The sequence below is a fragment of the Odocoileus virginianus genome, chromosome 2 (genome assembly GCF_023699985.2).
Source record: "Odocoileus virginianus isolate 20LAN1187 ecotype Illinois chromosome 2, Ovbor_1.2, whole genome shotgun sequence".
NCBI classification, from domain to species: Eukaryota; Metazoa; Chordata; class Mammalia; order Artiodactyla; family Cervidae; genus Odocoileus; species Odocoileus virginianus.
This window is the reverse complement of record NC_069675.1, coordinates 84195600-84222947: the sequence shown is the minus strand read 5'-3', so window position 1 is coordinate 84222947 and position 27348 is coordinate 84195600. Positions and strand designations below refer to the sequence as shown.

Here is a 27348-nt window from a genome sequence, read left to right as displayed (position 1 = left end):
TCTAACACAGAAAACTGAATGCAGAAGATGTTAGTTTGCTTAAGACTGTTAAATACTTACAAACTTCAAAATATAGACAAATCAGAATTCCTCCAGGTCAAAGTAAAACTAACAAAACAGATTTAAATTACTTTGATGTAACTATATTATTTTATATTGTAAGTAGATTAAACCTACACTCTGAAACATCATCATCTTCAGTAAATTATCAAACAAGCTTAGAATTGATTAGCCAGAAATGAGAGCCATGCAGAGGCTGAAAGCAGCTATTAAAAATAAACTCAAGGCACTGAAATGAGCACAGGTTTATAAACAGCCCAGCAGGAAGTTGCCAATGAATGCTTCTAACAGCCTAAAATAAGAAAAATGAGTAAGATTTCACTGAAAGTTTCTGTACCTGTCTCTGTTTGTTAAACCCAGAGTCACACGGCTTTAAGGAAGGAATAAAACAGAATGAAGGACACGAGCTTAAAGGAAAACATCAAATACACTTCTGTAATAAACACAGGCAGCACTTCAGTCACTCTGTTTTCCCACAACTCTGAACACACCATCTCTACAGCAACATAAACGAACATCCGTGCACACACACACACACACAGACAGTTTAATCTCATTAGCATGTGCTTGGTAATTTTAAAATTGTACTCTCAAATTTAATATTCTTCCTGTTAAAAGAATAAGCCATGGGCCATACATTCAACAAGAAAACCAGATAAATAAAATTTGCTATGAAAAGTCAATATTCCTACTATATACAATTACTTTAAAATTAATTTTTAACATTCTAACTAAAAAAACTGCAACTATTAATTGCAGGTCAATTTAATAGCAAGGTTTAAATACTTGGAATTCACATGATCTCTTCATAAAACATTTTCTAGTCACACTAATAGTTTATGTTCAGAAATATACTTTTCAGATTTAGATTTTGTTTCACTGGGCATGCACCGACGTATCATTTGAAAACAAAGGCCATAACTGCCGAGCAGCTCAAAAAATCATAAATGTAACAGTGAAAAAATATTGGCACACTATCAGTAAGGTAACTATTTTACTGATGCAGTTTTCTTAATTTTTTTTTGTTTTGGCACAGCACGGCTTGTGGGATCTTAGTTCCCCAACCAGGCATCGAACCTGGTCCCTGTCAGTGAAAGTCCAGAATCCTAACCACTGGGCTAGTGGATAGCTGACACACTGCTATCAATTATTGTTCTGCACAGATTAGGCTAGTGGTAAATATTCTCAAACTAGTTCAAATAATCTAGAAGTAACTAACAATGTTGAATCAATTTACAATGTTCTTTTAACATGTTCACTATCTGGAGCACTTCATGGGAACTCTGCTTTCTGGTTTACATGTTAAACTTACTATAGGTACTTTTGAATATCTGTAGAAACTTGAAAAAATATCAAAAAGGAGCATTGGTGAGATTATAGTTTACTACTAGATACCAAAACACAAAAGAAGGCTATTGTTATCAAGCTGGAAAATGTAACTTTCTCTTCAAACTACATGAGAACTAATACGTAGGTTAAAGCTGACAGATGAGGTTTGACACCACATGCAAAGGGCAATCTTTTTAAAAAACTCAAGTTCAAAATATGATTTTGTTATGGTTTTTTAACTTTTAACTGTACTCTAGGATCTCAATGGTATCAATAGTACAATATCCTATTTCTTCGATAGTGTCTCAACCAATTTAGTTGTAGTTTATTGTTTAGGAAAAATGTTTTCTTGAGCTGAAGTCTAGCACAAAGACTTTGAAGCTGGAAGTGAATACAATTTTTCACTATATTATGAAAAGAAAAAAATGTTAATAACTTTCCAAACTAAAGAAGTTAATAAAAATGCACTACTCAATTTAGACAGTGTGAGTGAACCCCCAGAGAGAAGGTCCTGGCAGCTGTCAGAGAGCACCCACCCTAAGACTACAGCCCAGGGAAACCTGAACCGTGCCCTGCCTTACCCACGGCATCTTAGCTCTCTCGTCCAAGTCTGCTCCTGAATGATGACAGACGGCGTGATCTGGACATCCATTTGTTTGAAAACAGGTTACTAGTTCTAAACCAGTGGTGGAAATAAAATGATCTACAGTGGAGTCTCACCTTTTTTTCACTTGGTCACTCCACCAACTGGATCCAGTTTAATGAAAACCAAGACTTTCATTTCTAGGACTTTCATTCAGTAATTTTCACCCATTTCTAAAAGTAAAAGTAACGGCACACCGGAAGGCAGGGTACTGCTCCTAACAATGCCGCTGAAGTTCTTTACCATCCAACGTTGTGCTAATCAGTTTTGTGCCTTTTCAGTGCAGCAGCTGATCTAAAGATACCGAGAAAACGCTGCAGCAGAGAAGGTCGAGAAAGAGTTGACTTGGTAGCACTGATCATTCCCCTTCTTGGCAGCCCTCCAACCCATCAGCTCCAGGAAGCCAGGGTTTCCATCAGTTTTGTTCACTGCCCATCCCACTGCAACAGTGAAACAGTGGATGATCACACACTCATGTGAAGGACTTGATGGTAAGTAATCCAAGGAAGGATACAAGGATAAGGAAAGCCTCCATTACACTTTCCTTTGAAAACATCCTCTTCAAGAAAACACTTCCTCCTCTCAAAAATGAGCAGCCACACCTTAAATAAAAATAGACCGAATATGACTCTTTCAAAGAGCAACTCTCTGAAAGATCACAACAAAATGCCACTGAGGAGACCTGACTCATGAAAGGCCCTCCTTGGTGGGTTCATCCCTTCATGGTCACTGAGTGATCTGAATGCTGCTACTTCCTAGAGGGGCCTGGACTGAAAGAAGGTAAAGGCACCAAGTAAAACTCTCCTGGAAAGCCTTCAAAAGTGTAAAGTATTTGCAGCATTCAGACAACCTGGAAATCCTTCTCAATTCTAAGAAAACAAACTGATTTGAGAAAATCAAACCACCTTTTGGGGCCATAAAAGCATCAACAGATAAAGGGTCAAGTTATTCTAAAATGCCTGGAGTGTGTATGCACCACTCCTACCACTGAGGAAAGGTTATTTAACACAGTTTTCGTTTCTGAGTCTTTAAAGTTTCATGGAATTTGGCCTCTGGGACGGTAGTAATAGTAATGATTATTAAGTACTTAAAGTATACGAAGACTGCTGCTGCTGCTAAGTCACTTCAGTCGTGTCCGACTCTGTGTGACCCCACAGACAGCAGCCCACCAGGCTCTGCCATCCCTGGGATTCTCCAGGCAAGAACACTGGAGTGGGTTTCCATTTCCTTCTCCAATGCATGAAAGTGAAAAGTGGAAGTGAAGTTGCTCAGTTGTGTCCGACTCTTCACAACCCCATGGACTGCAGCCTACCAGGCTCCTCCATCCATGGGATTTTCCAGGCAAGAGTACTGGAGTGGGTTGCCATTGCTTTCTCCAATGCGAAGGCTGAGTAATCCTTAAATCAGACCTATGAGGTAAGGCCTGCTTTTTCCAGATGAGGGAGTATCAGAGAGCTTAAGTAATTTCTCCAAGGTAGAAAGCTAATCACCAGGGCCTATTCACCTTGAACACCAAGCTCCTGACCAAGTCAGGCTTAGTATTAACGGAGGCAAAGGGGGCAGCACAGTGGTGAGGAACGCTTCCAGGTACTGGCCATGCGGATTCCAGTTCTGCACCGAGGGCTCCCTCCTGTGAGCCTCAGTTCAGGTACACCTGCAGCATGGTGCTGGACTAGACCATGGGTACTGGTGTTCTCTGGGCTTCCCAGGTGGCTCAATGGTGAAGAATGCACCTGCCAATGCAGGAGATGTGGGCTCAGTCCCTGGGGAGGAGAAGATCCCCTGGAGGAGACCATGGCAACCCACTCCAGTATTCTTCCCTGGAGGCTCCTATGGACAGAGGAGCCCGCTGGGCAAAGAGTCTGCACAACTGAGCACAGAGCACAAGGATCCCCCAGAGGCGATGCAAGTCCGCCAAGGTGGAGGCCAGAGTTCTTGTTTTAACTGGTTTCATAAACTGAAATTCTGATTGAGATTTCATTTCTTAAAAAGTCTTTTCTTCTTTGAAAGTCTGAAAAACACGAGTCCTTTCTAGCTCTATTATCCTGGGGATCCTATCTCGGGCCCAATGTTAATGTATTCTTTGTCAGTTTTCTAAGGTTTGGCACTTATTTTCTCTACTATACAATCACAGAAGAAGAAAGCCAGCACAGAGACTTACATTTTGCAAATTCACCTTCATGAAACACCTGGACATATCTGTAATTTACCTGGTAAGTCCTTGGCTGGCCTTCACAAGTCACAGTCATTACAGTGTTCCTGAATGTGAGAAAACCCAGTTGTTTTCATAAGGATCCACTTTATAAAGGGTGATGAGAAATTTCTTGAGGTTAAAAAAAAAAAGATGAGACCATCTATATTGAAAAGATCACAGAGAGCTGGTTAACTCTCTGTGATCAGGCGGGGTTTTTTTTAACTCATTATTCTGTGTCCACATTGACAAGACAATTTGTCCAAAAATGTCTATGTAGCTAGTGACTTTCCATAAGCAGCTCTCATCATCAAGTGCTGCCCACAGGGAGACAGTTGAGTGAGCAGACATGAACTCAGTCTGCAGTCTTCTTATCTCAGGAATTACAGTCTACTACTACAGCCCTGGGAAGTCATAGGAGCCATGAAGGGCTAAAAAATTTTACATTAATTACTTCTGTGCTGGTTCAGCTATAAAGATCCCATAAGATGTTCCCCTGGATAGATACTTCTCCACATTTCCACCACTGTTTTTTTTAACATGGCTTTGAACTAAGTGTCTACTTGGACTAGTCTACTGCAAAATAAATGCTACATGCTACTGTCATTGTTAATTTCTTAAAAGCAAAGAAGGCTTGGGAAGCAACTACTATTCACTAAGGAGATAACAAAACTATCATTTAATATTAAAAGAACAGCAAATCCTACAGTTATTTTACTAAACAAAGGCACTAATATCTTCAGAGCATGTTTACTCTTTGTTATTGGGCTTATACACACAACTTAAGAACTGCATTATTTCCCCTTCCCCAAAAACTCATTTTAAAATTTGCCTAATGCTCCTTCACTGGTCCCTGAAATTACAGACACCTTTTACTCACAAGTGTTTGTCCTTAAGGACGGGAATAGCTATTTCAGCATGTCTCTGTCATTAAGACCATCAAATTCTTCACAGGACCTAACTTTCATCAAAAGTTTGCTGAGGAATTTTAGCTCAGACAATTGCATTGCATGCATGAATCTATGTATTAAAGGCTCTCTGACTAAACTAAAACTCATTCTTGCATATGGTGGCAATGATCCATGGACTAAAGATTCCCCTAACACCCAAATGAAATTACTATGGTTTATTGTGTCTATCATTTGTGGATAATGAAGTCTCTCAAACACTTTAGCTAAAATGTTAATGACTTAAAAAAGAATCATCAGCCCCTCAATGAAAACACCAAAATGATTCTCTATCTCACCAATATTAACTCAAAGAAAATTAAAGTTACAAAACCACTGCCTATTCAAGCGCATGTTTTAAGTTAAGAATTATGCATAAATTCAGGATGCACTACTTCACTAAATTAATTCCAACTGCTATGCCACGTTTCTTTATATTAAATTGACCATGTTTACATGGGCATAACATTCTGCAAATAAATCAACAGAACTGAGAATACAAACTGGGTTCTTAAAATTCCTCATTGACTGAATGAAGATTATAAGTCTCATCATACTAAATGTACTTATTAAGTACAAAGACTTAAATAATAAATATACAAAGTGATTTTCTACAAAAGTTTTTTTTTTTAAGAAACCCATCCTAAAATGTTGAGGGGAAAGTTTTAAATAATTCCCTTTACATGCTGGACTAGCTTTATCTGAACATTTTAATAAATACAGTTGAAACTTGAACAACACAGGTTTGAACTGTGCAGGTCCACTTACATGCAGATTTTTTTCAATGGTAAATATAACAGTACTAACAGCAAAGAATCTGTCTGCGATGCAGGAGACCCAGGTTCAATCGAATCCCTGGGTTGGGAAGATCCCCTGAAGAAGGGCATGGCAAACCACGGCCATATTCTCACCTGGAGAATTCCATGGACAGAGGAGCCTGGTGGGCTACAGTCCATGGGATGGCAAAGAGTCAGACGTGACTGAGCGACTGACACACAAACACACACAATCTGAGGTTGTCTGAATCCAGAGACACAGAACCACAGATCAGGAGGAAAGACTACACTGCAGGGCTGACTATAAGTTCTAGTTTCTAATTTAGACTCTTAGGATTTTAGGCTGGTAGGAGGGTCAGTGCCCCAACTCCTGCTCTGTTTAAGGATCAGCTGTATATAGGTAAAGAAAAGTAGCACTGTAGCGGCACTGAATTTACACTAAGCGTGGGCGCCGAGATGAAACATGAGTCACTAAGGATCCATTCCTGGTCTACATCAAACTAACTCACAATGTCTTTTTTGTAGTCTCAAGGTCAATTATGAATATTTTCAAAAATATTCTACACGTGCAGTACCAATTTCAGGAAAAAAACAGGCAAGTGTGAAAATAAGGCCCAACATTAAGGAACAAATACCACCAAGTGAATGCTCCTGATGGTTGCTGGAAGAACCCCTTCCTTACTGGACGACCAAAAAAGTAAAAACACAAAACCCATCCCATGTCATTGAAAAAGGGGAAAAGCAGGAGGAAGTAAAGGGTAAAGTTAAACATTAGCTTTTTAATTAATCCGTGAGCTATAATTATTAGTACTCAGCTACTCTACACTAGCAGCCCATCACACCACAGATGCAGAGTTAGTGAACTGCTGTCATCACGGTTAAGAGTCGTTACTGCTGCAAAAGCGGGAGAGGCTCGCGGTCCACACCACAAGACTACTCCATTACCCTTGAGGAGTCTGTGGGTGAAGAAAGGCCCTCAGCAGCATCCTCCTTGATAACTTCCTAGCAACACAAAACAAGAGTGTGGGTGAAAGGTGACGGGCTGAGCCAAACAAGGACGATGAATGAACAGGATGCTAAAATAATATGTGACAGTGCACACCTGGATGTAATCAGACTTTTTTCTTCAATGATATTATTTTTAAATTTAAATAACAGTTTAAGTTCTAAAGCTTTTACCTCCTAATTAAAAATAAAAAAACAAAACATTAACAGGGAATTTCTTTCTTTAAATTGGTAAACTAAGTTTATCATCAGGAACACCTAGAATTTTAGGCCCAACTGTATTTTGCTTTGGATTAGAGTTAATAGTACATCTGGATAATTTCCTTGCCCTATTTAATTCCTGCTATTCAATCAAAGTGTTCCTTCAATATATAAGCTAATTTTTATACATAGGGCTAGCATATATTTAGATAGATAAAGATATCATATACGAATGTCCTTTAAAAAGAAATCAGATATTAGCAGATGTAAAAGTTTAGTTATAAAAGCTTGATAACAAACAATACATTCTAGGCCAGAAACTGTGGTTGGTAACAACTCGTCACTCATTCCCTGAGGCTGCTAGTCATTTTCCTTCCATAGATCCTGACCAAAATAAAAACAAAATACATTTTGTGTTAGTAATAGGTTATGTTTCTTGAAACTATTTATAAAATAAGTTGTGCTTTTACTACAGTAAGGAAATAAGCAAACTTCTAATGCTGACTGTAATACTTTAGTTACCCTTTTTTATACTTACTAGGCCATTGCTCTGATCTCTGGGCAAATTCGTTTTTACTGATGGACGTGAGATGAGATGGTGGGAGCCGCCAGGGCAGTACCTTGGCGTGTAAAGGTAGGGGGCAAAGAATGGCTATGGAGAAAACATGTGACAAAACAATTACCGAAATCAAAGTATAATGAGCTTTATCAAATGAAACTAACCAACAAAATACAACTCCAAATTTTTAAATGCAAGTGACAAAACAGAAGAAAAAATGCCTCACTCACATTCTATAAGATATCAAACCCAAACTTAAGTCATATTATTTAAATTTTTATATTGTTGATTTAATACAATCTTTTTATAAAGCAACTAAAGTTTTGCACTTTATAAGTTGACACCAGTTTCTCTTTACATTTAACACTTTTATGGGCAGTTTACCATGTGTCAGGTTCTAAGTGATTTACAAATACAAATATTAACTCACAAACTCACCAAAAAAAGCAGAATAGACTCTCGATTGAGTATTATTTTTTACCAAAAAAAGACTAGCCTTAAGTAAGACCAAAAAAACAGTCTGAATTATTTAAGAACCTCCTAGCATGGATTTCAGGAATATTGTTACTCTGAGTTACTAGATTTTACTTTGTATTTTATACCCTGGAGTTTACTGTATCTACTAAATAAGCAAGGATATTATTTAAATGGGGAATCCACTGTTTAGAGGAAATCTATAACTATAGGATTTATCTGTAGCCAGCTTCATATAAACAGGAGCTATCAGATTATATGGGCTAAAAATAAAGATTAAAACATATTAAACTTCATTATACTGATGTAACATCTTCCCTTACCTTTTTCACTCCTGCCATTTTAAGAAAAGTATTCTGCTTTTAACTTTCAGACAAAAAATAACTAAATCTAAAAGCATAAAAATTTTTTTAATGTTTTAAAAATAATAAAACACTACTAAAGCATTATACATCATTGTTATTCACATAAGAAATCAGTGAACACAAAGTCTCCACCTAGATGGTATGGTAATTACAAAAAAAAACTTCTTGGTCTCAAAACATCAATTGTCATCTAATTATCAGTTGAGACATTTATGTAAAATTACAGCAGATTTCAAGACTGCTAAATAAAAACCTGAATCTCACATTGCCTAGCACTCAGTTAGTTTACAGAGATGAAGTACGTTATCAAATGCTATCGTTCCACCTTCTCACATTTGAGTAAAAGGATGGAATAACATTCATAAGACTTCTACAGATGGTATACCTAATTACTTATATGGCTACCATTTCTCAAAAACTGAAAAACTTAAACTCAGAATTTCTTCTTTGCCATGTTTATTCAAATTTCTCTGTCTTTCTAGCTTACTGGAAGTTTATTTAGGCATGCATTGGCTTCTGTGAATGCTAGCCCCTGTTTTCTCACTTCAGACTAAAGAGGGAGACATATAAAATAAAGAAAAATAAAGAAACAATGGATTTTAGAGTTCAGTTCCAGAAAATATTGGGTTGGTCAAAAAGTTCATTCAGGCCTTTCCATACCATCTTATGGCAAAGCTTGAATGAACTTTTTGACCAACCCAATATCATACTAGGGCTGTTGTTTTGTTTTCCTACAGAAAATATTAGTGTTTAAGACCATTAAAATGAGGATAGCTTGGACCTACTAAACTCCACAGGGTCTGAATATTGCTGATAATGAATTGTGGTCTCATCATTTGAAGTGGAAGATTATCACATTTATGGTATGAAAATAATTATACATGACTGAAGGTAGTGTGAAATAAAACTCTAGAAATAGACTACATACTATCTGGCCAATAGCATCCGAGTCCTTCAAGCACTAGGACCCACCATTATCTCACATTTAAAAGCTGTATCACACTGAAGATAGGTTTACTGAAGTAAGATAAAAATTATCATTGTTTTAAATGCCAATATAAATTACTATACAAGATACAACAAATGGAACATCTGTTTAGAAACCAAGAGAAAAACAGATCGCTTTGAAGCTCAGGACAGTCACTGCTGACCCTACAGAGTTCACTTTCTTATCAGGACAATAAATCAAAGCAAGAAGCATCTCTACTATTCAGGCTCAATTGAGATATAGAACCTATTAAAATTAAAAAATCTTCTGATTTTTAAAAAATATTACATTCAACCTTAACATTTTTTGTCTTTACAGCTAAAATACAGTTTCAAATGGTAACAGACTCCATTAGCAGAACACTTCTAGCCTTTTCCTGGAAGAAATTCTTCAATTTAAAATGCTGGGCACTTGCTTACCCTGTTGTAGAAGGGGTGCTGGGGTCCCGTCATACCGCTGTAGTAGCTGCTATGAGGCTGTGGCGACACAACCCCTCCCCCAAACGGCCCATTGAAGGAGGTGGACGAAGAGCAGACGGAAGCCGGCTGACTGTAGCCGGATGGCGGTCGAGGGGGAGGCTCATGCAGAGGTAGAGGAGGATATGCAAGTCCTCCAATATTAATCTGGTCTCTTGCAGCTCGAACGTCTAAGAGATTAAATGATACCCAGAAGGCAAAAGAAAATAGAACGTTAGTAACCAAAGAAAATAGAACATTAGTAACTAGTCCAATTACCACTTCCTCCTTTAGTTACTGGACAGAAACGTGATTGATTATATCGCTCTTGCCAAAGATTCCAACTGACTTTACAGAAGCAGACAGGGAACTCTGAATACTCCACAGACATTCTTAGTAAGAGGCACTCAACTACTTCACATAAAATTTTTTTCACCATGTGAAGGGTCACCAACGTCTGTATTCTTCTCTTCAGTTACCAGAATTCTGAACTTTTTCTCTGACTTTTCAAGGTATTTGTGCTATTCTAACAATTATTCTGATACAGTTTTGCTAAATATTAGCAATTCATCCTTGTGTAGTAAGTACAATGTTAGCTAAGGCTGTGGGTTTGCAAACCATATGACACATCCACCTCTGAACAACCACCAACACTTCCACAGACAGAAAATACACCTCAGACAACAGCCTTATAACAGGTATTTTTAAAAAGAACATATGAAAGTACAGTCTCTCTCCCTCTCCATAATTCATGGAAAACGTAAGGTGGGTCAGCAGTACTGTATCACACACAAGAGTGTGTGTTTCAACGAAAGTTGAGTTCGTGTTTTCGTAAGCATACAGCAGGGCCTCAAGAGCAACTTCGGAGAAGGCAATGTCACCCCACTACAGTACTCTTGCCTGGAAAATCTCATGGACAGAGGATCCTGGTGGGCTGCAGTCCATGGGGTCGCTAAGAGTCTGACACGACTGAGCGACTTGACTTTCACTTTTCACTTTCACGCACTGAAGAAGGAAATGGCAACCCACTCCAGTGTTCTTGCCTGGAGAATCCCAGGGAGGGAAGAGCCTGGCAGGCTGCCGTCTATGGGGTCGCACAGAGTCAGACACGACTGAAGCGACTTAGCAGCAGCAGCAGCAAGAGCAACTTTAACTTATCCAAAACCTTCACATCATTATCATCAAGTTCTAGTCCACAGATTTAACCTTTGAAAGGAATATAAACTTTCCTACAGCTCTGGATACAGATCCCTATTAAGGACAGAAGACTGGTGACAGAAAAATCACAGTGTGTTGACAGCTTAAAGTGGTGACTGTGTGGTAAAAGGAATTTGATTCCAGTGACGCTTCAGGTGTGTAGGCTGGGAAACATAATAAGGTCAATTTAACAGACAGCAGTTTCCCAGCATTCCCAGAGGATGCTGAGGCCCCCCCACCTTCAGTTTCATTAACTCTCCTGGGTGGTGCTTGGTTCAATATTTCCCATTTTTTTCATGGAGCAGGAGAAACTTATACAGAAAAGTTAGAAATGGGAAAATTTTTTAGCATTTCAGAGAGGGCAAATTAAATTTACTACTGATACCCACCTGCAATAATCTCCCGCAGTTTGGGGTCTAGATTTACAGTGCATGGCAAAAAGGTTTTCACATCTCGAGCCACAAGAACTGGGGTCCTTGAAGATAAAAACACTTCAAAATTTCTTATATCTCCATCTATTTCAAGCAGTGGCTCAACATCTTTAGTTGTCGGAATATTCTTTGATATTCTTCAAATAAGAAACAAATGAAAATTGTCATTAAAGTCATTATTAGACAGGCAAATTCTGCATGAAACTTAAAATATGTTACTTATAAAAGTAAGTAACACAATACTCAGTTTGCTGTCATTAATTTTTTTAAAGAAAAAGGAACAAAATAAATGGTACAGTTTCAAAATTACTAAGGTGACAAGTCTGAGGTTAGAATTATACTGCCTTAACCAAAGGAGAAGGGAATGGCAACCCACTCTTAATATTCTTGCCTGGAGAATTCCAAGGACAGAGGAGCCTGGTGGGCTACAGTCCATGGGGTCACAAAGAGTCGGACACAACTGAGTGACTTTCACAACCAAAGGCAGAATTTGGGCAGGGAAAACAGAAAAAGGACAGTAACATACACTCTAGGTATGTCACATGTTAATGATTACCTCACAGTGAAGACTGAGTTACCACTCTACACACATGAACAGTGGCCTCAGACAAACTCGACAGTCTGCCTAAGTCACATGACATGAAAAAGAACCTGACTCTAAAAATCATGTTTATTACAAAATGCCATGGCTCTTTCTTTTTTCTAAATTTTATTGTTTGGCTGCACCACATGGCATGTGAGATTTCAGTTCCCTGACCAGGGGTCTTTTCATGTCTCCTGTAGCAGAAATATGAGATCTTAACCATTGGACCACCAGAGAAGTCCCTAAAATGCCATGATTCTTGCCATGATTCTTGCAAAGAAAACAAAAATAAAGAATACTCTCTAAATAAATTATGCAAACTAGAAAAATGCATAGATTTTTCCATTTTTAAAAAAGGTTTTATTTTCTATTAGAAAATAGAAAGTTATCTGTGTTTACTATATAAGCATATATATAAGACAAAGAAGTACAAAAGAACAGAGGGGGTTAAAAAACCACATAATTTTACCAACCAGACACAATAACTACTAATATAGTACTATTTTTCATTATGCATAACTTTTTACATAGCTAAATTTATAAGTAAATAACTGTTATCAGGCAGAGGTCTTAAACATAAAAAAAAGTGACATTCATTAAAAACTGCTTTAAAAATTAAAAACGCTTCTATGTTGAACTATATGAAACTGTCAATTTTGTAGGTCGAAATGGTAAACTACTGACAATTCCATAGGCTTCAACCCACTACATGCAAGGTCATGGGCTAATTTGAGGCAGTAAGTAAAAATACATCATAGAGAGAGAAAAGAATGGAAAATGTGAAGAAGCTTAAAAGACAAGGAGGTGGATGGAAAACCTGGATATAACCCAATGTCTGTTAACAATGAAGAGATAAATAATTTGTGGTACATCCATATAATGGGATACTACTTAGAAATAAAAAGGAATGGACTTATTTATATATATATACAACATCGATAAATCTCATAGTAAATTATGTTAAGTGAAAGAATACAGCAAATAAAGAACAGCTGTAGTTTTTTCATTTATACAAGACTAGAAAATAAAAACTAATCTGTAGTGACAGAAAGAGGATAAGGGTTTACTGTGAAGTCAGGAATGGGGGGAGAGGGGCAACAGGAGAGATTTCATAAGAATGGGAGGAGACTTTTGGAAGTCACGTGTCTTCTCTCCTGGTGGTGGTGAAGATTTGGTGGCTATAGATATATATCGAAACTTCAGGAATTGGACAGTCTAAATATGGCCATTTCTTATATGTTGATTACATCTCAAAAGCTCTTTTAAAATCACCGTAAATTTGAAGATATCGTCAAAACACTCAATTCCCAACTAGTTAATAATATTAACTGTGAGATTATAATAAGTCTAGTTTCAGAGAAACAGTAAGATTTTCCTGCCCTTCAAAAAAAGTAAAATGGGATCTGACTCTAATACTGGTTACAGCAACATGATTTCTCTGGGACCAGCATTTTACTCCTCAGGCTCACCACTTGACTAGCAGCCATTTATTAAAAGCCATCTAAGGGGAAATTCAGAGACCACAATCAGCAAACAAGAACACAACAAGGTGCTGGTGAGGAAACAGGGATGGCAATTGCATCTTAATGAATTTCAGGAAGTCCCTTTTATGGGGCCATGCACATGTGCACAAAACAGAAAAACCCTCTGAAATAGGACTGTGTATGTGCTAAGTTGCTTCAGTCGTGTCCAACTCTTTGCAACCCCAGGGACTATAACCCACGAGGCTCTGCTGTCCATGGGATTACCCAGGCAAGAACACTGGAGTGGGTTGCCATTTTTTTCCCCAGGGGATCTTCCTGACCCAGAGATTGAACCTGTGTCTCTTATGCCTCCTGCATTGGCAGGCGGGTTCTTTACCAGTAGCACCACCTGGGAGGCCAATAAATTAAGCTGACTTTCAAACCAATTATTAAGTATATTTAAAATGAAATGGAAAACTTAAGAGAATGGTTTCATGGAATCCCCAGATTTCTGCAAATCACTTTGCAGAAGTGGCCAAAGTATCAGAGCTTAAACAGTTAAAAAGGTAGTTTGTCTATTTCAGGAGTTTAACATAAAATGCTAAGAAGAGAAGCTAGAAAGATTTAGATAAAAACACACAGCTGACAAGTCACATGAAACAAATTAACTGAATTTTAATGCCAGCTCTGCTTAAGCTTGAATGTGAACAGTGTTCTCAATATGATGAACAATACTGCTGTTCACAAGCCAACAGTCTACTGCTGGTTTCCAGATTGAAGTCTCTATTCTAACCTTTTGAGCTCAATACATTAAACTCTTCTACTGAAAGAGATATTTATGTAAATGATAATCTTTTGGCAGTAGGCCACCAAAATCATATGTGCTTTTATTTTTCAGATATTTTCCCCAAAGGTTAGTATTTAAAGAATTTAAGTAACTTCACTTTTCAATTAACAGTGAATTTAAATTTCCAGTATTATGAATCATGTGAATTAAAGTTGCCAGCAGTTAAATGGCCCACAGAAAGCATTATAAAGCCTCAGGCATCAACGATCTCCCAGTAAGTTTAAATGCATTTTCTTTCTATGCTACCAATCTAGCAGAACTTGTTAATGCCAACGTCAATGTAAGTTAAAAGCATTTTGATTATAAATGACAGTGGTTTCTAGGAAGTCCATATTAATTCCTTGGCAGAAAGTACATAAGTCATTTATATCACTTCCATTCAAAATAAGGTTTTAAATCACATGGGAAAAAAATTCTATTTTAAATCAAAATATAAATAGGTTCTAAGATCATCATTATGAAGGTGTTAGTTGCCATATTTTGTCTAAAAGTAGCTGCCTGATAATGTCATTATTTAATCATAAGAGGTTAAAAATTAAGATACACTTTCTTTAAAAATTTAAAAAGGGAAAACTCTTCATTGCCTGAGAATTTTATTACTTTGACACAACTTAACTTCCAGTAGATTCTCAAATACTTTCTATGAGTGAGTGCACATTTGCTAAATACTCTCTGTGCACAGAGCACTCTAGGGATCCTGGAAGACAGATGAAACACAGAGACAGAAAACTGCCACTCAGCACTGTAGCCAAAAGGTCAGAAACAAAAGATAAAATGATAAAATTAAGCCCATTACTATCTGCAGACAATCAAAACCCCCAGAACATGTCAGGAGCTAGCCACGCTCTCTTCTTCCTGGTCTTAACCAGGTTAATTTCTACTCATCCTCTGTCTCTCCGCTCAGCTCCCCCTCTTCAGGGAATCCTCCGTGAAACTACATTGCATTCCTCTATTACAAACCTCAAACCACACATGCTTCCTTGCATATACATATCACAATCAATGTTGTTATTCACGAGTGAAATCATTTTATTAATGCCTATTTACCCTGCTAGAAGATAAACTCCAATTAAAGCTAAAGACGAGTTTGGTTGTGTATTTCGAATGCTTAGCACAGAGAGCCATCATATCACTTTTGCTTAATAAATAACTTGTAGAGTGAATAAACTACACAAAAAGAAGTACTGCTCCCAAAGACCTCTATTCTTTTAAAATAATTTTCACTTTAATTATCCTTTCTGATTGGAAAAAACGTTGTGCTTGGGAAAGAGTACATTGACCCATTCCTGTTAACTTTTGTACATGATGTGAAATAAGGGTCCAACTCCATTCTTTCACAGGTGGAAATCTAGTTGTTCCAGCACCGTGTTTCTTGTAGATTATTCTTCCCCCCAATGAATGGACTTGGCAACCTTTTTACAGCTTAACTGGCTGTAGATGTGTCAATTTATTTTACGTCTGGACTCTCAATTCTATTCCATTATGTCTAAACTTATGTCAGTGCCACAGTGTTCTGATGACTACAGCTTTGTAGTAAGTTGTTTTTTTTAATTCTTGGCTGTACCCTTTAGAATTTGGGACCTTAGCCCCCCAACCAGGGTTCAAACCCACTCCCCATGCATTGGAAGGCAGAATCTTAAACACTGGGCCACTAAGGAAGTCCCTGTAGTTTTAAAATCAAGAAAGAGTTCTCCAACTTTATTCCTTTTCAAGATTATTTTAGCTATTTGGGGTCCCTTCCAATTTCATATAGGTCATCCCTGATAGCTCAACTGCTAAAGAATCCATCTGCAATATGGGAGACCTGGGTTCGATCCCTGGGTTGGGAAGATCCCCTGGAGAAGAGAAAGGTTACCCACTCCAGTATTATGAATCTAAGGATGAGGTTTCAGCTAAAAAAAAGGGGGGGGGTGTTACTGGAATTTTGAAAGGGATTCACTGAATCTGTAGATCACTTTGGGTAATACTGACAATATTTAGTCTTTCTATCCATGAACGTGGGATATCTTTTCATTCTTAAGTACTTTAATTAACCAATGTTTTGTAGTTTTCAGTGTACAAGTCTTTACCTCAATGGGCAAACTTTTTCCTGGATATTTCATTCTTTCAGGCACTATAGTAAATACAATTGTTTTCTTAATTTCCTTTCAGATTGTTCATTTCAGGTGTATAAAAACTCTCAGCTAATTTTTGTGCTGATCTGTATCCTGAAACACTGCCAAATTTATCGGCTCTATTAGCTTTCTTGTGAAATTCTTTGGGATTTTCTACATAAAGCATCACGTCATTTGTGACCAGAGGTATTTTCACTTCCTCATTTCCAAATGGATCCACTTATCTCTGTTTCTTGTCTAACTGTGCTAGCCAGAACTTCCAGGATAATGTCGATCAGCAGTGGTGAGAGCAGGTGACTTAAGTCAACTGAGATTTCTCTAACAGGATCTCACAGACTGGGGGCTTAAACAACATTTATTCCTGATGTGGTCTGAGAGCATGATCAGGTTCTGATGAGAACCCTCTCTCTGATTTGCAGCTAGCTCTCTGATTCTTTTTATAACGACACCAATTTCATCATAAAGACTTGCCCCTCATGAGCTCACTAAACCTCCCAAAGGTTTCACCTCCAAGTACCATCACACTGGGGGGTAAGGTCTCAACACATGAATTTTGTGGGGGACACCTTCTGCCCATTGCAGGAGGCGCCCTTGTCTTATTCCTGTCTTTAGGGGGAAGCTTGCAATTTGTCATCACTGAGACTGTTAGCAGTGGGTTTTTCCTTACATGCCCTTTACCATGCTGAGTAAATTCCCTTCTACTCCGAGTTTTCTGTTTTTATCCCAAAAGGGTGTTGTATTTCATCAGATGCCTTTTGTGCCTCCCTTGAGTATTCTGCAATCTTTTTTATTTCTATAGAATGAGTGGTAACAGCCACAATTTCTGATTTTAGTTAATTCTGTCTTCTCTTATTTTTTCCTGTCAATCTAGTAAAAGACTTGTAAATTTTGTTGATCTTTGCAAAGAACTTTCGTTTTCACCAATTCTTACTACTGCTATTTTATTCTCTATTTTATTTATTTCCACTCTAATCATTATTATTTCCTTTCTTTGGCTAACTTTGAAATTTTTAAAATTTGCTCCTTTTTTTCTAGTTTCTCAATGTGTATAGTTGGGCTATTCATATAAGATTTTTCTCCTTTTTAAATATAAGCATTTATAGCTATAAATTTTCCTGAGTGCTGCCTTTGCTGTATCCCATAAATTTAATCACCCCTAAAATTCTCATAAAGAGTATCTTGAGGGACTTCCCTGGTGGTCCAGTGCTTAAGATGCTGAGCTTTTACTGCTGAGGGCACAGCTTCAATCCTTGGTCGGGGGAGCTAAGATCCCACAAGTCGCTCCAAGGCACCAAAAATCCTGATAAGGCACTGACTTCATGCATGGGCACTATGTAAAGTGTCCTGAGTAAGGTCTCCCTTTCTTATATAAAACCTAACAGAAAAGATATTTAAATGCTATAACGAAAGGGAGTTTTAAAAAACTAGTGTTTCATCTAATTTCTATCTCCCAACATCCTGTGACATATTATTTCAGTTTTTAAAATGAGGAACTTGAGGCTCAGAGAGGTTAAGCAACTGGACTGACATGGCCTGGCTGTAAGCACAAGAGCTGGTGGGTGTGTCTGCCGATTCACAACCCTGTACCCTGCTCCTTGCACTGGCTCATGATTCTTAAATTAATTATTTACATGTTTTTAACTCCTTAAAAATATAAAACAGAATGCTGTTACATATTAAATTATAACACACTGAAGAAGACCAACACATAAGCCTATGTTGGCAGGTTATACTGGCTTTTTGTTTCAGTTTTTTGCAGGCTTTTGAAATAAAGTTTCTCCTCCATCTTCATGGATGTATTTAAATTCCTTCACTGTTTTAAAATACAGGCTAGCACTTTTCTGCTAACAAAATTATGTGAACAAGACACTACTACTACTTCACTCCACATGCCTGAGCATGGAATGCAAAAGCCAGTTAAAAAATCGCAATAATAATGATGTGCTTCAAGTGACAGGACCTCGTCAGAGAAGCAGCACCCAACACTTCATCTATTACAAAAAAAAAAAATGTGAGCAACTCTTATATTAATGAGTCACTTAAGAAGTAAAATTCCCAATTAAACTTTCACATTTCTGAATTACATTAATTGAAAATATCCTACCATTGCAAAGCAAGTTTAAAAACTGGTTACCATCTGCATCTACTCATGATTGAGAATTTTCTTGATATTACATTGCCAAAACTGAGTATAGAAACAAATAGATGCGTAAACCAATGCAACCACTGTCCATACACTTCAATTTTAATAATCTTCCAAACAGCTCATTTTCCCAACTGAATTTATCAGGAAATGTTATAATTTCAATTAATTTCTATTCATTCTGCTTTATCTATTGGGATGCAGCATAAGACAGAATCTGCAGAAAGTTTTCCACTAGCAGGGGGATAGCCTGAATCATGTAAGTGATCAGATGACAAGAAAACGGTGATTTCAAGCTAGAATAAAGAGAAAACTTCAGTTGAGAGGTTAAGAAAGAGGCAACATATTTCACAACAGGCTCAATGAAAATAGTTTTCACTCATAAAAAAGCAAAGGTCATTGTTTTATGTCAAATTTTTATATGATATTTTAAAATATTCCAACAAAAGTAAATAAGATCCAATTTTCGTAACCTTTTAAGGAACACTAGTAACACTGTGAGGTGCTAAAAAGCAATGAGAAAATGTTCATGTTATTGTTGCCTTTAAAAAATCTTAAAAAGTGTAACACTAATCACAAAGTGATTTACTGCAAAAATCTGCAATAAAACTTTCAATAACAAGCAGAGAATGGAGGCTCTGCACTCAAAGTCTGCCTATAAATATGTCTAAGATTAAACCAAAACTTCTATTATATAAGTTATCTTAAAAGCTTAATGTTTAATTAGCATGGAACCCAAGATCTACATTAGTATTTTAATATATAAACACAAATTTGTAACAAGATTAATTTAAAACATTCTTCATATCTACCCTTTTCTCAATCAACTTAATGAAAACTACACCATTCAATCAGATAGTCATTCATTTGTTTATGATCATAATTCTCAGTGCTTACAAGTGTCCTGTAAAGCCATTATTTAAATAATAATAGGAATGAAAGCTAAACTTCAGAAACTAAAATACTCATTAAACTCAGGGTCTTTCTTGTTTTCCTGCTATGAAAAAGGGAAAGCAAAATGCATTAGCTCCTATTTCTTGGTCAACCACGTTAACCATGTTTCTGATGAAATACTGCCCCCTCGTGGACTTTATAGACATTGCAAACAGAGGCCACATGCTTCAAGGATTTACATCAGCATATCTTAGTATTTCCATTAGTGAGCATCTTCTAACATTAGAAGACCCCCTGGAGAAGGGTATGGCAACGCACTCCACTACTTTTGCCTGGAGAATCCCATGGACAGAGGAGCCTGGCAGGCTACAGTCCATAGGGTCACAAAGAGTCAGACACGACTGAAGCAGCTTAGCATAGCACAGCAATTTTATTATATATTACTTTTGTTTATTCTTACATTTTGAAGAGTCTTAAAAGAATTTCGCTTTGAAATTCCAAAATTACAAACCTCTAGTGAAGAAATAATTTCAGGAAAAAATTGATTTTTTTCTACCTGATCTCTAAAGGTATATTTAATCTTTTTGACAAATCTGAATCCTTCAACAGTATGTTTTTTAATATAAATATGCATAATATTCTTGCTGTACTATAAAATAAATTATAAGCCTGCAGAGGTAATAAAATTTTTATTTTACATATTAAAACATATTTTAGAAAAACTGATTTTTAAATAGTTTTCAAATATTCAAATATTTTCAAATATCAAAGCCTTAGTTAAACATATTTTGGTTTTTCATGTTAAAGTTAGAAACGCACAACTTTGAAACATTTAAAATTCTCTGTTCTACATTTGTATAAAATACTGAAAACAGCAGTATGAGTTTAAATGAGAAAATATTTTAAAAATCAATTTTATCCTATTGAGAGCAAAAGAAAAATTATTTAAAAAGCTACCAAGGAAAAAATTACAGCCACTTAGTGTACATAAAAATGGTCTAAAGGCTTAAACACACAGATGTACCAGCTGTTTAAGTGCCAAATACCACAAGTGATTTTTCTTAAGCTTTCCATACAAAACCTACTGCAGTTAGCAGACACAATCAGAACTGAATAAAACATTGATTTGGGGTTTTACATAAGTTGGTAAGAAGTCTGCCTTTTTTTTAATGGAATTAAGACAAATTCCATCCTCTTAAAAAATGTCTGCTATAACATTCCCATTGATACACAATAAATGATTCTAAATATTCATTTGAAAATGAATAAATTATATCTGGAAATAAAAATAAAATTAGTTCACTTCTGTCTTTCTAATATCTCAGACCAGTTGTCTAGCTCTGTAGTCGCAGACAGCCTGCTGGCTTCTAGAAATAGGCCTGGGGAAGCTCCAGCAGCTACAGCTGTGTGGTCTTAGGTAACTCCCACTCCCTGCCTCCCAGAGTTATGGATATTAAATGAAATAATCTAGGTAAATTCATATATTAAGGGCTCAAGTAATAGCACTAGCTAGTGCTTTTATTAGCATGTGCCCAGCATGTAATAAACTCTATAAATATTTAATGAATGAACACAATCAAAATGTTCAGTATAACAAAAACAGAGTCCAGCTAAGTCAAAGGGCCTTTCTGAACAATTCTGAAAACAGCCAGTAAACAGAAACAGAAGTGAGAGGAACTTGTCTAAAAGCGTGCTGATACAAAGCAATTCCAAACTGTGGCATTAATAAAACGATCATGAGTGTAAGAAACCTTATAAATGCAGCTGAACTTACCTACAGGGAAATGCCTATGAAAACACTGCTTTGATTTTACTATCACCTGACAAAAGGCAGAATCTACTAGGTGTTAGCTGAAATATGTCATCATTCAATCTTTGTGTTCTGAAAACTTTCTGTGTGCCTCACCCAGGGATCCACTGTCGTAACAAAGGAAAGTGTTCACCTACATTTAGAACCAAAGAAGGACTAGTCTATATGGATAGTATTCTTTTCAAGATAAAATGTGCCTTCTCACTTACCACCTTCCCTCACACCATGCTTTCCCTAAAGCAAATGTCATCATCATATTTCTTTACTCTTTCAGAAATACCCACACCGCCTACTCTATGTCAAGAATGTCTAAAAACAAGGAATTTAGCAAGGTTTAAGGAAGTTACACTTCATGGAGTTATCAGTCTAGTTCAGGAAACAAATATTAAAGAAACTGCAATGCAAGTATCTATTAAAGATACTGAATGTTGCTAGGAGCCTGGTAGCAATGATAAAACAAAGAAGTTGCAAAATATATAAACAGATAAACTCAAAAAACACTCAAACATGTCTCATTCTGTTTCATTTTTTTTTTTCTCCAAACAAAAGTAGAGATATTTTTCAGGCCTATCAAAATAAACCAAAAAACTCTGCCCTTCACCTTTACTTATCTTTAGGAACCTGAGTTCTCCAAGTAATTTCCACAAAGACAATGAATAAAAATAAACAACACACAACAAGAAATGCATGTTTAACTGTCAACACTACATCTGTTTACAAGCATCTTTGTTCATGGTTCTTTGAAGGCTCAATCTTCATGTGAAACCTTGCAAATATACCGTTATTTATTTTATCTTGTTAAAATGTGATTTCTATTTTAGATTTTAATCTTTTTTTTCAACACAAACCTACTTAGGTTCCTTTTTTATAAGGAGAATTATTTCATGAGCTTGCAAAGAATTTGATTTTTTTTTTTTTAAGATAAAAAAGAAAGTAGAAAAGAAAAAGTGAAGTTGCTCAGTCATGTCCGACTCTTTATGACCCCACGACTGTAGCCTACCAGGCTCCTCCGTCCATGGAATTTTCCAGGCAAGAGTAATCGAGTGGGTTGCCATTTCCTTCTCCAGGGGATCTTCCTAACCCAGGGATCGAACCCCGGTCTCCCACATTGCAGGCAGATACTTTACTGTCTGAGCCAATAAAGATATTGATAAAGTACTGAAATTCTGAAAAAAGTGTTCACATTGTATATACATTAAGGGCAAGAATGTTCTGGGAATAAAAATGGAAGTAACAATTACACACAAGATAATAAATTATTAACTGTGGAATGATGACAACACCAACACCTATCAAGAATACAGAATTTCATTAGGATTCTCAACTACCTACAAAAAACAATAAAAGTATTGGGAATAAATATTTATAGTATCTCAAACCTAAATTGAAAAAAAAATCATCAGTACAAGAGTGAACTTCGTACCAACAAGAAGATAAGACAATTTCCTTACAAATCTAAACTATCTAGTGTCCAATTTTTTGTTATTCAGATTCATAACTTCTGTCCACATTCAAAGGAAACAAGCCTGTGCATAGTCTGGGCCACGTGATGGGGTGGGGAGAGTATCAGAAATGATCCAGAACTTGAAGGAAAGAGGAAGGCAGTTAGTGAGAGCGAAGAGAAGTGTGAGGTAACTAGAAGTGATAAAACTAAGCTTATGAAAAGTTTGGCTGAGTATCAGGAAGGAGTGTCATCCAACATGATGTTTCATTATGAAAAATGTTGTAAGCACAGAAACACTACTCCTTGAATAGTTTAAATATACTGAACTTTGGATAAATTTTATAAATTAGATGTCTATAGTGTCTACTCAGCAAATAGCTATTTCAGGGAAATGGAAATGGCTACCATTCTGAAGCTGTCTCAAAACTTACTCAATTGCTCTAAAAAAAAATCAAGTACCAAAAACAAAGGACAACATTATCCTTAGCACAAGCCTAATTCTGACCACATCATTCTAAGTAAAAGACTGGCTGACATTAAAAAGAATACATTTGAATCAGTTCTAATGAGATGGATAAAACTGGAGCCCATTATACAGAGTGAAGTAAGCCAGAAAGATAGACACCAATACAGTATACTAACGCATATATGTGGAATTTAGAAAGATGGTAACGATAACCCTATATGCAAGACAGAAAAAGAGACACAGATGTATAGAACAGACTTTTGGACTCTATGGGAGAAGGCGAGGGTGGGATGATCTGAGAGAACAGCACTGAAACATGTATATCATCAAGTATGAAACAGATTACCAGTCGAGGTTGGATGAATGAGATAAGTGCTCGGGGCTGGTGCACTGGGATGACCCAGAAGGATGGGATGGGGAGGGAGGTGGGAGGGGGGTGCAGGATGGGAAACACATATAAATCCATGGCTGATTCATGTCAATGTATGGCAAAAACCACTACAATACTGTAAAGTAACTAGCATTCAACTAATAAAAATAAATGGAAAAAAAGACTTGCTGAGAGTGTCAAAACAGACATTTGAAGCAGTACCTTCATGGAAGATATTTATTTTTTTTTATGGAAGCTATTTAAATTGATCTTTCAAAATCCTCTATCATTGCTTAAAATGCTTAATACTAAAAAATATCAGAAATAAAGTTTTATACTAAAATATCTCAATGGGGTCTAAAACTCTGCAATAAAAGTAGACAGAAAATCTTTATCTACAGTTTTTATTTTATTCCTTTTCTTCTTACTAAATGTATGTTAACAAAAAAATCCTCAAATGATCTAGACAAAAGCTTTTAGCTCAACACATAATTGCAAGAAAATTACAATAATTGTACCAATTAAAATAATCTTGAATGAACAGTATGTCATCTTAATGTTCCAATGGTTTATAGAGGGATCTACTTAATTAGCTGAAATTGCTTTCCAGTGTTAGTATCAAATGTCATTTGTTAAAAGTTGAACAATTTAGAAAATAATTTAACAAAGCAATTTTACCAAACACCAAGAACCAACATTTTCTTTTTCAGCTGAATAAAGCAAGCAGATGTGTCATCAAATTGCTATAAAAATAAATGAGGCTTTTTATGGATTAAAAAAATTTTACTACTAGTGTTAAAAATACTATTTTCTGATTGTTTTTACCAAATCAGATTTCTTTAATAAAATAAATGAATATCAATTATATACTGCTGCTTTCTGTCTGCCATAAATAAAACTTTTTATTATTCAAATGACAAGCAATAGCATCAAAGAACTCAACTATGGTTAACTAGAACAGTCATCTGAGTTATTCTAACACATTCCAATATGATTTTTCGATATACTGATCACACTGTCTCCCTATAGCTTTTCATTCGAGATCACATTAAATTAAATCAATTCCTTAATGAACTCTCAAAGATTCCTACTAAATTGTCTTTTTCTTTCCCTTAGAATAGCTACAAAACAGTATTTCTAAGTATCTGCAGGCATAAAGGACACAGTCATTTCTTTAAAAAAAAAAAAAAAAAAAAACACCCATCTCAAAGTCACTCTGCATTCTACCCATTCATGGATGGCAGGCCCACCAAGAGCTAAAGTATAAAATAATAGATTAACTTAATTGCAAAGTTCTCATTACCTCATTATACCTCCAATATACAATAGTCTATATTCATAGGCACAGAATATTCTCACTGCAAAAATTCACTCCACGCTATTTTTCCTATGATTAAAAATAAAAAATATACTTTCCCCCAAAACTTTTGACAAATGTTCTATTTAACAAACATGGCGAATTTTTACCATGATCTTTAAACTACAGGTGATAATATATTTTCTTTTGTCTGTATGATATATTTTAACTAATGAAAATGCAAATTTCTGAGAATTTCCTTGAACATTAGGAAATCGTGTAAGCTTGAGGCTCAAATGCTGGAAATTAGCATGAAAGTTTTAAAAGGGCAAGTAATTAGACCTTTTAAAAGGTCTATTAGCAAAGAACGTTAGTCTTAGCCTGAAAAGCTTTCTATCATCCAGAAAGCAGTGTTTCGGCCCATTATTGATAAAACTTGTTACCTGGCTAACTGTTTGAGCCATCACATTTTTACTTTATTCCAGTTGTTTCAAATGTGTACATTTTACTTTCAATCAGAATATATATTCCTCATATACTTGAGTGATGAGGGACAGAAGATATGTTGCATATAATTTACCCTCTAATGGTTTAGGAAATAAAGTGAGAGAGAGAGAGAGAGAGAGAGTGAGTGAGTGAGTGAGTGAGTGTGTGTGTGTGTGTGTGTGTGTGTGTGTGTGTGTGTGTGTGTGTGTGTGTGTGTGTGTGTGTGTGAAATAAAGTGAGAGAGAGAGAGAGAGAGAGAGTGAGTGAGTGAGAGTGTGTGTGTGTGTGTGTGTGTGGAGCGTGTGGTAATGATGTCTTTGGGAATGCTGAAGTATTCAGGTGTGAATACACTTTCAGATGGTTTGGTGTGAATACACTTTCAGATGGTTTGGCAAAAGAAAAGGGTATGTATGTGCATAGATATGTGTCTGTAAGTTCCTCAAGAGCATTAGATGCTTTGCCTATTTGTCCCTCTACCCTACCTCCTCAGGCAGCCCCTGGAACACATAAAAACACAAAGGACACAATCTGAGCCCTAACCTACAGTAAAGACCCACACTAAACACACATCACATGAAAATTAACTAGAATGGGTACACTAATGAACAGTGCACCTTCCATACCCACATGCTCCATACCTTTAGAGGTACTGGCTGATTCTGACATTAGAATCAACCAGTGAATAACGTGTGGTTTGTGATTCATTCTGCCACCATGGAGCAAAACAGTAGTTTTTTTTTAGAACTTTCAGAAGAGCCATGTATAGATACATAATGATTTTCAATTTGGCATGTGTGAAAAGGTTATTAAAATCACAGGAATGCACTAAGGAGTACAGCTCTTAGATTCATTTAATTCAAATTATGTCCCTAAGTAAAAATGCTAACAAAGCATTTACTGAACAGTCACTGTGGAGAATAAAAGGCATGGGAAGAGGAAAATTTTTTAATAATACTTTATCTACACACACATACATACTTTCCTTTTGCCAAATCATCTGAAAGTGTATTTCACACCTAAATACTTCAGCATGAATGTCCCCCAAACACCCTTAGCATACCAAAGGATATTAACATTACCAAAAGATATTAACATTAACTCAAAAACTCAAATTCCCCAACTGCCCACAAAATGCCCTTCAGTGCTCTACTCTTCTGATAGATTCCAATCACTGCTCACATGCTGCATTTGGGCTGTGGGATCTCTTCAGTCTTCCTCAGTGGCCAATATGGAACCTAAGCCAGTTGCCTTGCAGAGTGTTTCACATCTCAGATTCATCTGACTGTTTCCTCACAATTAAGATCACAGTAAAACATGGCTGGCAACAAGAGCACATAGGTGATGTGGAATGTTCTACTGCATTTTATCTAGAGTCACACGAGCCTGATGCTGGGAAAGACTGAAGGCGAGACGAGAAGAGGGTGGCAAAGAATGGGATGGTTAGATAGCATCACTGACTCAATGAACATGAATCTGCACAAATTCCAGAAGATGGTGAAGGACAGGGAAGCCTGGCGTACTACAGTCCACGGGGTTGCGAAGAGTCAAACACAACTTAGCGACTAAACAACACAATGCTATGCCTCCCATTACTGATATCAGACTTGACTATTTGATTAAAACTGGTGACAAGTCTCTCCCAGCAAGGGCATTTCTTCTGTGGTTGCACATAACCTGGGGACTGACACTTTGAGATCACGTGTGCCTCATATTCCCCAACAACTTCCCCCCAGTGGTTTTTGCAACCACTGATGATCCTTGCTTGAATCAATGATTATATTGGGGATTAAAAAATGATAATTTTTTAATT

At 36.6% G+C, this 27348-nt stretch overlaps 1 protein-coding gene across 18 annotated transcripts in view; it reads right to left on the bottom strand.

Moving 5' to 3' along the window:
- KIDINS220 (kinase D interacting substrate 220) overlaps nt 1-27348 on the bottom strand; it is a 95605-nt gene that overhangs the window by 21305 nt on the left and 46952 nt on the right. For 7 of the 18 annotated variants that reach the window (XM_020912060.2, XM_020912061.2, XM_070451922.1 and 4 more), the window contains exons 23-27: nt 11580-11758; nt 9958-10184; nt 7691-7804; nt 6892-6948; nt 398-430 (exon numbers count right to left, since the gene is read on the bottom strand). In XM_020912060.2, coding sequence (XP_020767719.1) covers nt 398-430; nt 6892-6948; nt 7691-7804; nt 9958-10184; nt 11580-11758 — 610 coding nt within the window. The remainder of the gene's footprint in view (nt 1-397; nt 431-6891; nt 6949-7690; nt 7805-9957; nt 10185-11579; nt 11759-27348) is intronic. The other 11 variants (XM_020912064.2, XM_020912065.2, XM_070451920.1 and 8 more) reach the window with 5 other exon arrangements.